Source organism: Cricetulus griseus, chromosome 2 (assembly GCF_003668045.3).
Source record: "Cricetulus griseus strain 17A/GY chromosome 2, alternate assembly CriGri-PICRH-1.0, whole genome shotgun sequence".
Taxonomy (NCBI): Eukaryota; Metazoa; Chordata; class Mammalia; order Rodentia; family Cricetidae; genus Cricetulus; species Cricetulus griseus.
This window is the reverse complement of record NC_048595.1, coordinates 171,703,365-171,715,639: the sequence shown is the minus strand read 5'-3', so window position 1 is coordinate 171,715,639 and position 12,275 is coordinate 171,703,365. Positions and strand designations below refer to the sequence as shown.

The 12,275-nt window shown below is 36.9% G+C and overlaps 1 protein-coding gene across 2 annotated transcripts in view; it reads right to left on the bottom strand.

Annotated features, from left to right (window-relative positions):
* Ptpn2 (protein tyrosine phosphatase non-receptor type 2) overlaps positions 1–12,275 on the bottom strand; it is a 59,393-nt gene that overhangs the window by 36,534 nt on the left and 10,584 nt on the right. For both annotated transcript variants that reach the window (XM_027402687.2, XM_027402688.2), the window contains exons 2-3: positions 8,260–8,350; positions 649–749 (exon numbers count right to left, since the gene is read on the bottom strand). In XM_027402687.2, the coding sequence (XP_027258488.1) occupies positions 649–749; positions 8,260–8,350 (192 nt within the window). The remainder of the gene's footprint in view (positions 1–648; positions 750–8,259; positions 8,351–12,275) is intronic.

The following is a 12,275-nucleotide window of genomic DNA, read 5'->3' as shown; positions in this document are numbered from 1 at the left end:
TTAAACTTTTAAAAACTTCACATAATGTTACAGATACAGTCAAGGGCACTTGCTTCTCTTCCAAAGAATCAGAGTTTGGTTCCCAGTATGGGAACAGTCTGTAACTCCAACTCTAGGGGACAACCATGTTTGGCGTTTGTGGGCATCCTGGTGCACATGTACCTATACATATACACAGAGACACAAATAATAAGGCAGCCCAGCAGGACTGCACCTATATTAGGCTCTACAGTTACATCCTATCCTCAGCACAGTTGTACTCTCTGAAAATACATTCATAGTGTAGGGATGGACAGAAAAGGGCTCTCAAGGGCTTTCCTGGTTCTTCATATCAAGTTAGGGGAAGAGAACTCCAAACCATTAATAAAAAGTAACAAAAGCTATGTTAGACACAGGGCAAGAAGTTAATTTACCTGAAGAGAACTGCACCAAGCCATTTCAGAAGAATTTCCTCCATTGAACATAACATTAGAAACAATCTTACTTTTTTTTACCAACTCAAAGTTTCAAAACTATGACTTGATTTCAGAATCAGAAAACTAAAATTAGCATGTCATTTGCAAATGTTAAGATGTACATTTATCTATGTTCAAAGCACAGCAGCCAATCTCCACTCTCCAGGCATCTGCCCGGCACCATACTACTTGCCTGTGTTAAGATGTAACTTCTTTGTGCCTCTTCTATGTCAACTAAGCTGGCATTAATATAATCATTTTCAGTACCTTGCAGTTTAACACGACTGTGATCATCTGAAAGTAGAGAATGATAAATCATAACTGTCATTTCAACTTTTCCATTCCTTTTTATTTGATGTTAATTTTCTAAGGTAGTTATAGATAATAGGAGAAATAAAGAAAACAACACCAAAGGAGAGTTGAGACAAATCCTAAATTACCTATTTTTTTTTTTTAAATACGGAAGTTCAAGCATAATCTTTTTACTGGATGTTGGAAGGGAAGTGCTTCTGTTTGTAGTCTATCATCTACAGTTAACATGAAAAACTGGCCAGTATGTGCAGTAAAACGAATAAGGCACTTACCTTACTGGAAGTAAAAAGTCATCTCAAGTCTCAGTGCCTAGGAACTGAGTATGCGCAAAAACATAACTGGGCTCAAAATGATAAGAACACATCTTGGTAGCATGCACAAAACTTTATTTAAATAATGCTTAACACTGAGAAGCTATTGGATCACTCTAACTGTTCTTTACAAGAGCACTGGAAACAAGTCATTACTTAAGACTATATGGTAAAAGTTAGACACATTTCTACATTTAAAAAATTGCAAACTTAAAATGTATACTAAATACAATATAGTATCTAAAATGCAACACTTGACCTTGTATCATTAAAAGGAAGAAAAAATTAGGAGCATGTAAGAACTTATCTCCAAGATTAATTTAGAATGCCACAAGCATAAAACTAAGTTACAAACTGAATTTATGATGTTTAACTTCAGAGAATATATTCTGTAATAAACTATTCCCCTCAAAGAAATATATCTTAAATATTTACCCTCTTTCCACTTTATCACTTTCTCCTTCTTTTTGTTTTTTGAGCAAGGGACTCATGTAGTCAAGATTGACCCTTGACTGGACATGTAGCAGAGAATGACCTCTTAAAATCCTGATCCTCCTATCTCTCCCTCTCAAAGCTTGGGTTATACCCTCACATACACCACCTTTTTTTTTTTTTTTTTTTTTTTTTTTTTGGTTTTTTTAGACAAAGTTTCTCTGTGTAGCTTTGGCTGTCCTGGACCTCTCTTTGTAGACTAGGCTGGCCTCGAACCCATGTCTGCCTCCCTGAGTGCTGAGATTAAAGTTGTGTACTATGATATCTGGCTTTTAGGCTACCACTTTAAAATCAAAATCAAAACAACTACAACAAACAAAACCCCAAACTATCTAACCTATTTCTCCACGTGAATAAATAGCTTTAGTTTCCATATCAGTGTGTCCTGGACCACAAGACCTCTTTAATAGTACATGTGATTTGCCAACAGAAAACTATAATCTTGCTATAGTAAATCACATGTACTAGTCTTCTGGGAAAGATGATGACAGCAAGCACTTTTAAAAAATTTTTGTTTTGTTAACAGTTTAATTATCTTTTAATTGTCACAGTGCACAAGATGGTGGACAGCTTCTTATTCAACAAAATAAAGACCACATGTTTCTTAGATAGCATACCGATGAAAGAATGCAAGCTTTTAAAGAAAGCAACACAACCACCAAAATCTAGACTCCACTACAGTATATCCCAAAGGAATGCATTTTCTCATGTTACAACCACAGGAAGAATACAAAAGCCCCCCCCCCCCACACACACACCCCATAGTCTTTTGGCCAACACGAAACTCAGAAGGTTAGGCCCCACACACAGCGTGCTGGGAATTCAGTGTACCTGCTAACACTTTCCCAGACCAAGGCAAAGCTTAGAAGCCAAGATTAGAAGAAAAGCTGAGCAGCTTAAACAGTGTTCTCTACTCCTGAAATTGGGCTATTTTCCTTCAGTATTTAACCCAAAACTATAAATACAGTAATCACACTCAATGACTAAAAGCACAGGAGGGCACTGGAAGCCACCCAAGGTCCTATGTAATCACAGGGCTTTGTTTCACTGTCTAACAGTAATTTATCCACTCAGCAAAAGTAAAGGGACACTGCACATTCTCTAAGGTTTAAAACACAAGTTTTAAAATTTTGATGGCAGTTGACAATAGAAAATAGTAATCCTTAGGAAAATATGACAACTCTTTAGAATACGGCACAGCTGGTAATTGAATATGTATTTTCTTTTCAGGAAAACAAACACAGCCTTATCATTATTTAGTTCTGTTAAAAAGACTAATGGAGAGCAGAGCACAGTGGCACACACCTTTAATGCCAGCACTCCAAAGACAAAGACAGATGACCTCTTTTGAGTTTGTGTCCAGCCTGGCCTATACAGTGGATTCCAGGCCCACCAGAACTACATAAGACCTTGTATCAAAGAAATAAATTAAAAAGAAACACAATTTTTTGATTCAGAAGAGATTCTAAAGAAAAAATACAAACCTTTTTTTTTTTAGTTTTATTTATTATGTATACAGTATTCTATCTGCATATTTGCCTGCAGGCCAGAAGAGGGCACCAGATCTCATTACAGATGGTTGTGAACCACCATGTGGCTGCTGGGAGTTGAACTCAGGACCTCTGGAAGAGCAGCCAGAGAGAGCTCTTAACCACTGAGCCACCTCTCTAGTCCCCAACAAGTGTTTTGTTGTTGTTGTTTGTTTTTTTTTTTGTGTTACTAAAATACATCACTTAAAATATTTAAGAGAGAACCCATATATATACATTTCAGGAAATGAAACCTCCATCAAAACCTTGAGAACCGTGACTTTACCAGTTCCAATGCTCAGCTAAGGTAAAGGACGCTGCCTTTTCACTTACTAGGAACATATGCTCCTTTTGAATAATTCGAAAGGTTCCCTGACAACCTGGGGGTACACTGTTTCCTTTCTCTGATCCACTAGTGTTAGTCGCTCCCAAATGTGTGAACTGTTCATTTTAATTTTTTTTTAAGATTTATTTTTAGTTACATATACATGTTTGGGGGGGGAGGCACACAGGTAGATGTGGATGCTCTAAAAGAGGGCTTCTGATCCCCTGAACTGGACGGAGTAAGCAGTAGCTGTAAGCTGCCAGATAGAGATGCTGGAAACTTACCTTGAATTTTTTTTTTTTTTGGTTTTTCAAGACAGCATTTCTCTGTAGTTAACTTGAATCACATGATTCCTTAACTGTTGAATCACCTCTTTGGAACCCCTGAATTGATTATTTCCAACAAAGGAAACCTTTGACTTCTAAGTTAGAAAAAAATTAGAAAGTCACTTCTTTTTTTTTTTTTTTTGCCCAGGACTCTCTGAAGTGAGATCATCAAAATGCCAAGAGTTCTACAATTTGAATCCCAAAGTCCACACTATGCCTAAGGTCATTTCCCTCTCTCTGGGATGTGTGTGTGTGCTTGTGATCTTTCAAAGGATGAAGTAAAGGGAGGGAAAAGAAGGAATCACTTATTTCCATGGGCAATCTTCTCTCTCCCTAACAGTACCACCAGCAGCACTATAAGGAACATATTTATTATTCTGTAGGGTATTACCTGTTTTTAATTCTTATCACTGAGTGAATGAAGAAATTCAGTATCTAACAGTACTGTAACTTAAAAATTGAATGAAAATTAAGCCCACCCACTTCTCATGAAGTCTCTCTGCCTCCTACCCTCAGGGTTTTCTGAGAAATGGTTTCAGCTCTCAAGAAATGACTTAGTCTGTCTGTGGCTGACATACAAAGAAGCTTCCTCTTTCAACATTCACTATAAACTAAAAAAGATTTCACCCAATTTATTGCCATCTTAGAGGCCCCTATTACAGAGTTTCACATGTCAAACAACAAATGGGAGGGTTCATGTTCATCATGGCAGAAACCAATTATGAACTCACAAGTTAAGCAAAGACAGAATAATAATATTATCAGCTAACTTTTTCTCCTTACACTTTCCTAATGTCTGTCTACTTATGGTACTTTCCTGACACTATAGATTATAGCTATGCTGACACTATCCAACTCTAAAAACTGATAGAGAATTTTTTTTTCCATCAACTGAGCAAGGAGTCCTATCCAAAGACAAAACTAAATCCAAGTCCCATAATCACTACCATTTTCATGGAAAAGAAATGTAAATCTTAGCAAACATGAAAGTCTGAACATTTCAACTGTATGGCACACCTTACTGGGCTGTTACCATCTCAATCCTCACAACTTGACAAAGCAGATATACTATCATGCCCATTTTTGCTGACATTGGGCAGTAATGCCAATTTTTTTGTTTGTTTGTTTTTTGTTTTTCAAGACAGGGTTTCTCTGTGTAGCTTTGTGAGTTCGAGGCCAGCCTGGTCTACAGTATGAGTTCCAGGACAGGCTCCAAAGCTACACAGAGAAACCTTGTCTTGAAAAACCAGTAAAATAAAGTTAAGCTCATGTTCACCACTGAGTCCCACCTCTCAAGGATTATGATGCCTAGAAGCAAGTGTAAGAGGATATTAAATTCAAAGCATGGAAACACACTGGTCCAACTCATACCTAACTGTAATTCTCTCAGCTTTATAGACATTTGTTTATGAGTATATAATAATTCATAATTTTATATGTATGTAGTTATGTATGTAGTATAGAACTATTACATCACCACAAATGTACAGTGTGCTATTTTACATTGAGTCACATTTCCCTCACACCAACCTCTAACTCCATCACTAGAAAAAGTCTTAATACTGTCAACTACTTCAAGAATGTGAGAGGCTGTGTGTAGCGGCACACAACTTTAGTCCTTTAGGAAGAAGAGGCAGGTCAATTTCTATGAGTCTGAGACCAGGCTGGTGGTCCACACAACAAGTTCTAGGACATCCAGAGCTATATAATAAGGCTCCACTTAAAAAAAAAGTTACACAGGATTGGTTATTTAAAGTGCTCACCATAATTTGATGCCTGGAATCCATGGTGAAAGGTGTCCCTCTGACTTCTACTCTTGCATCACGACACACACATTCCCACATATACTCACAGACAATAAACTTTAAAAGAAAGTATTATATAAAAACATACTGTTGCCAGGTGGTGATGGTGCACACCTTTAATCTGTGAGTTCTAGACCAGCTTGATCTACAAAGTAGTTCTAAGAAAGCCAAGTATACAAAGAGAAACCCTGTCTCGGAAAACTAAACATCAAAAAACATAGTTATGTAACTTCTGACATTGAATTTTTTTTTAACTCTCAATCCAAATCCTTTTTGATCTACCCAAGTTGTATATATTAATAGTTTGTTCCTTTTTATTGTTGAACAGTATCCAAGAGTATGAATTTACTAATTACCCATTACTGATAGACATTTGGGTTGCCAAATAAAGCTGTATAAACATTCATTTATACATCTGTGCATGGATGGGGTTTTCACTTCTCTGAGATAAATGCTGAGAAATCTAATTGCTAGATGACAAAAGTGTACATTCAGGTCTTTGGAAACTAGTCACACCGCTGGTGACTTTAATCCTAGCACATGGGAGACAGAGGCAGGCAGATCTCTGAGTTCCAGGCCAGCTTAGTCTACAAAGAGTTCCAGAACAGCTGGGGCTACACAGAGGAACCCAGCCTCAGAGGTGAGGCAAGCAGAGTAGTTATACCATTCCCATTCCTATCAGCCACTTAGGAGATCAAGCTTCTCTGCAATTTATGGGGTACTACCTCCTGTAATTGTTCTAGTAGGTATGTGATGATACTGCACTACCATGGCCTTAACCAGTGTTTCTAATAGCTAATGACACTTTTCTTATGTTCACATGTTTATCTGTCTTCTATATTCATACCTTTTGTTCATCCCCTACCCTCAGACAGGGATTCTCTGTGTGGTCCTGGCTGTCCTAGAACTTACTCTAAAGACCAATCTCAAACTCAGAGATCTACCTATCTCTGCTTCATTTAGTCCTTTTCTTCTTTGAGACAGGGTCTTACTATGTATTCATGGCTTGTTTGGAACTCCCTATGTAGATCCAGCTGGCTGGCTATGAACTCACAGCAGTCCCCTGTCCTAGTTTGGAAAGTGTTGGATTAAAGGCATGTACCACCATTCGATGACTCAGTTGTTTTATTTTTCTGAACAAGGTCTTTTACTCTGTAGCCCATGTAAATATGGAATTCACAGTATTCCCCTGTCCTGGCCTCCCAAGTACTACAGTTATAAGCATCTCTCTCTCTCTCTCTCTCTCTCTCTCTCTCTCTCTCTCTCTCTCACACACACACACACACACACACACACACACACACACACACACACACACCACAGCTATTACAACTTACTAATTTTTAAAAACTGCATAGTTTATGCTTTTGGTGACATCTTCAACAGCCTGAGCCGTGAATTTTCTCCTGTTCATTTCTTTTGGACAGTTATTATCTTCCCCTTGTATTTAAGTTATTTAGCAGAAGGATACTTTAAGACAATGTAAATAACTTGTTTCAACATTATTCAGCATCTTATATAAAGGTGGAACTTTCCCTTTTTGCAACTTACTTATTCATTTATTTATTATTATTATTATCATTATTATTATTATTGTTTTGTTTTTTGAGACTGGGTTTCTCTGTGGCTTTGTCCTGGAACTAGCTCTTGTAGACCAGGATGGTCTCAAACTCACAGAGATCCACCTGCCTTTGCCTCCCAAGTGCTGGGATCAAAGGTGTGTGCTGCCGCTGCCGCCGCCGCCACCACCACCACGGCCGGCTTATTTTAGTATTATTATAGGCTCATGGATTCCTACTTTATTCATTAGGTAATAAAAATCATTATTTTAATGTTCAAATTATCCTGAGATTGGCCAGTGGACTTAAAGACGGCTTGGGTATCTTTATGACATACTCTCATTAGTTTTTGTTTGTTGGTTAAGTCTTATTCTTACTTTCTAGACATTTAAGACATTCCAAGCTCCTCCTCCTTTCTTTTTCCTTTTTTTTTTCTTTTTGGTTGTCCAAGATGGGGTTTCTCTATGTAGCCCTGGCTGTCCTGGAACTCACTCTCTAGACCGCCTGGCCTTGAACTCAGAGATCTGCCTGCCTCTGCCTCCTAAGTGCTGGGATTAAAGGCATGAGCCCTTAATATATTTTTTGAGATAAATAATTCCATATATCTAATATTGGAATACACATCTAAAATGTGCTAGAAGTCCAAACTTATTTTATATATTTTTGTTTTGTTCCTTTGAAACAGGTTCCAATGTAACCCAGTCCACCCTTAAACACCCAGCCCTCTTGCCTCTACCTCCCAAGTGCTAGGATTAGAGACATATGCAAATGTGCATAGAATGTTGTATATTTTAACCCTACAAACTCATCACCGATGATAAAAAAATGACAGTTCATTGACATGTGCATGAATACCCATGAGAAAATGTAGATGTTAAACCTGCTGTGATGGCTGACACTTACAATCCCAATATTCTGGAGGCTGAGGCAAGAGAACTGCTGCAAATCTGAGGTCAACCTGTACTACACAGTAACTTCCAATATGGCCTGGACTATTAAGTGGAGCCTAGTCTCAAACAAAACAAAAAGTATATAACTTTTTAAAACTTGCTATATAGTCAATCTACCACAAACCCTCTATTTCACTGTATGTCTCCTGAAACAAACTGAAAACACACAAATGCACATAAACCCACAGTACTTACATGGGCTTACATCTCTGTATCTGTTTCGATTTCTGTTTTCTGGAAACTTGGCCACTCTATGAGGATAGTCATGGGACTCATTTCGAATTTCCTTTAAAATAACAAAAATATATTTTAATATCCTTCTTAAATTTTATATAGCAACAGATATTCTCTCTGCCAATATAGAGTAACATTAAGCATTTATGTTAAGTACTGTACAAAGCACAGTGTCTACGTCATGGAAAACCTCACAACACTAATGGAAATGACCCATGCTTTAATGAATTAAATAATTTGCCAAAGGTCAAGTATGTAGTGTAGTACCAAGTTAAGATTCTTCAGACATTGAAGTCTTTATCTACTTACTACATATTAATTAAATTCCCTCAAATAAGCAGAAAAAAATTATATAGAATTAATGCAACAGAATCAGACACATCACATTCAAATACTGATTAAAATTCTTAACTGTATCTACCTAATTTTTAGAGTTTCTATCTTAAAATTTCTCTTTCTTTTTAAAACTTTCTTGCCACATAACTGCTACTTTGGGAGTAAAAATATTCCTAAAATTTGTTTCTAGGGCTATAAATGTTTAGCAACAATGTGCAGGTTCACTTTTAGGACCCATAAGGTTCTCTTTCTCCAAACAAATTTCTGCACTCAACCATTGATGTGTCCAAAATGGCCTGCTGTTACCTACTAGATACATTATTTCAAGAATTAATCAGGTCAAACAAACATACTCAAAAAAAAATCCAAAAAGGAATGTTACAAAGAAAGTTCAAACTATGCTCACATTACTTTAAATATATATAAATATATATATTTAAAATAATATATACATTTAACATAAATATTCTTTTTTTTTTTGAGACAGGATTTCTCTGTGAAATAGTCCTGGTTGTCCTGGAACTCACTCTGTAGATCAGGCTGGCCTTGAACTGACAGAGATACACCTACCTGCCTCTGCCTCCCAAGTACTGGGATTAAAGGCATGTGCCACTACTGCCAGCGAATATTCTTTCTTGATACATGACCTTCCAGGAGATTCTATAAGCACTCCATAATTTATAACAGGCCACTTTCTAGTTTTTAATTTTACCCTTTGGCCTTCAGTGAGAAGCCAAATTTTCAACATATATTTTGTTAGAACTTCCAACTATTTTCAAGGAACCCTAAATTCAATAATTAGTCCCTAGCAGACCCTTCACCCCCACCACCAAAGGACAAAAAACATTTACGAAAAAATTAAGTAAAGATTTTGTAGTAATTTTATATACAAATATGTCATAAACTATACCATAAAACCAACATATACCCCAACATATTAACCCATGTATCCGAAATGTGACATCCCCTAAATAAATGAAACCAAGATTCAAAAAAAATATATAAATTCAGTATCAGAAGTTGTAAAATACTTTTATAATTATTTTTTTTCCATTGGTATTACCAAACAAAATCATTACTGATCTCATCAATACTATTTTATGGCTTATTTTCTACTTCATTATTTTTGCCTATTTTGCCCTATTTCATTTTTGTTCTTGGGTCAAACTGATTGATACTGAACAGCCTCCTTAGCCCCCAGAAGATTTTAATAATGGAGCATAATGCACGTTTCTAATCTAAATTCAACTGTAATACTCCTGAAAGATATTAAACACTATTGTCAACCTTCAATGTCCAAGAGAAGTTTAATTTTATGCTTTCCAAATCATTATTCAACTTAGTACCATTTTTAAATTTTTTACATTTATCTGTTACACTTGCTCTATCATAGAGTAATGGTATTTCAAAGACTCATTTATCATTACAACTGTCAAATTTTAGTTCCTGATGGTAAAGTCTAAATATATGGAAATAAAAGTTGCATTGTTGCTATTTACTCAACCTATTTGTGTTAAAACTCATACTTTAATTCATTTTTCTTCAAGCAAAGTATGCTAAATGTTTATTCTGGGAAACGATGATGTGACCACAAATAGAATTTTTAAAAAATCTACTGGTAGGTGGGTATGGTGGCACATGCCTTTAATCTCAATACTCAGGAGCTAGAAGTAGATGGATCACTGGAGTTCCAAGACAGACTCAATAAATAAATAAATAAATGAAATAATAAAAATATGGATATTTTTTATTATCCATATTTATGGGGTGGTGGTGATAAGGCAATGAGCAGAGGGCAGGACTCCCTCCATAACAACTTCACCAGAACCATCAATTGTTCTGTTGTGTAATCCTATCTTCCACAGATCTTGTCTACCAATTGCTAGTTATTTTTTCAGCCTAGAGAATTATATGTATACACTATAACAAATTACTGATGCAAAAAAAATCAAAGTATAATTTCCAACCCCATTCTAAATATTTATCTTCACAGCCTCAGATAAGTATAGCATCCACTGTTTGTAGCAGACAAAACCATTACAAAAATGCAGAGAACAGACTGGGGGGTGACACAGGGGGCACGATACATCTAGGAAGAGGGAGTGGAAAGATTGAGTCAGAGAACCCCCATCTCTTTTCGGTTTTTTGAAACAGTATTTCCCTGTGTAGGCCTGGTCATCCTGGAACCCACTCTGTAGACCAGGCTGGCCTCGAACTCAAAGAGATCTGCCTGCCTCTGCCTCCTGAGTGCATACTTATTACTGATTACCCTTATTCAGGGTTACAGTGAAAAAGAGCATATGGAACAGAAAGAAATAGAACACATGCATTTGGAGAGAAAAAAAAGCACTAAGAAGTTTAATGTTGCCACAATACATGTGTTGGATTTTTTTTTTTCAATTAAGGTCATAATATGATTCTACTCAGCATAAAAATGGAACATCTAGTGCTATCACACCAATCTTGCCAAATTCACTTGGCTCCTTCATATAAGGGATTAGAAACTCTAAAACGACACAAACCAGGTGGTGGTGATCCACGCCTTTAATACCAGCACTCAGAAGGCAGAAGCAGGAGATCTCTTGAGTTTGAGGCCAGCCTGGTCTATAGAGTGAGTTTCAGGACAGCCATAGCTACACAGAGAAACCCCATATTGAAGAAAAAAAAAAGGGGGGGGTAAAATTTGCCTTTCTGGATATAACACAGTAACACATGTAAAGCAAAAAGGGGGAAATTGTTTTAATACTATGCATATCAAGTAAGAGCATAGGTAACACGTGCACCTGGGAGAGTGAGGAGTGCCTTGAGTTTGAAGCTAGCCTAGGTTACAATGACAAGTGCCAGGAATACACAAGAGCAGAGAACCAGATGTTGGTGGTAGAAGATAAGAATACAAGACTAAGCACTATTTTTATTTCTGTATATACAGATGTAAAGATGTGTGTATGTATACACGTATGTTTTGAAGATAGCTCAAAATTTTAAATAAGTGGGGTATGTGTGTGTGTACATATATACTGTAAACAGATTTTATAATTAACTTGAAGTAAGTAATATCTGGTCTAAGGGCTGGAGAAATGGCTCAGCGGTTAAGAGCACTGACTGTTCTTCCAGAGGTCTTGAGTTCAATTCCCAGCAACCACATGGTGGCTCACAACCATCCATTATGAGATCTGGTGCCCTCTGCTGGCATGCAGGCAGAAGACTGTATACATAATAAAAATCTCTTAAATATCTGGTCTAAATTCCAAATTCTGGGGGAAGGGAGAAACTCACTGCAGTGCAGTTATGGGAATTCGGATAAGCAAACCCTTTTGGTTAAAAATCTTTTCTGTTTTGTTACATATTGAAACAACCTTTTCATTTTAAATGGATGTACCTATAAAAATTGTTAGTCATGCTGCAGAGAAGGCTCAACAGGTAAAAGCGCTTGCCACACAAACTTGATGACTTCGTAGTCTGAATGCAACTGGCACCCATAATCGAACAGGGAGTTGCACTATTAGGAGGTATAGCTTTGTTGGAGTGGGTATGGCCTTGCAGGAGTAAGTGTGTCACTGTAGGGGCAGGCTTTGCGATCTCCTATGCTCAGGATATGGCCCAAAGTCTCAGTTCATTTCTTGTTGCCTGCAAGATGTAGG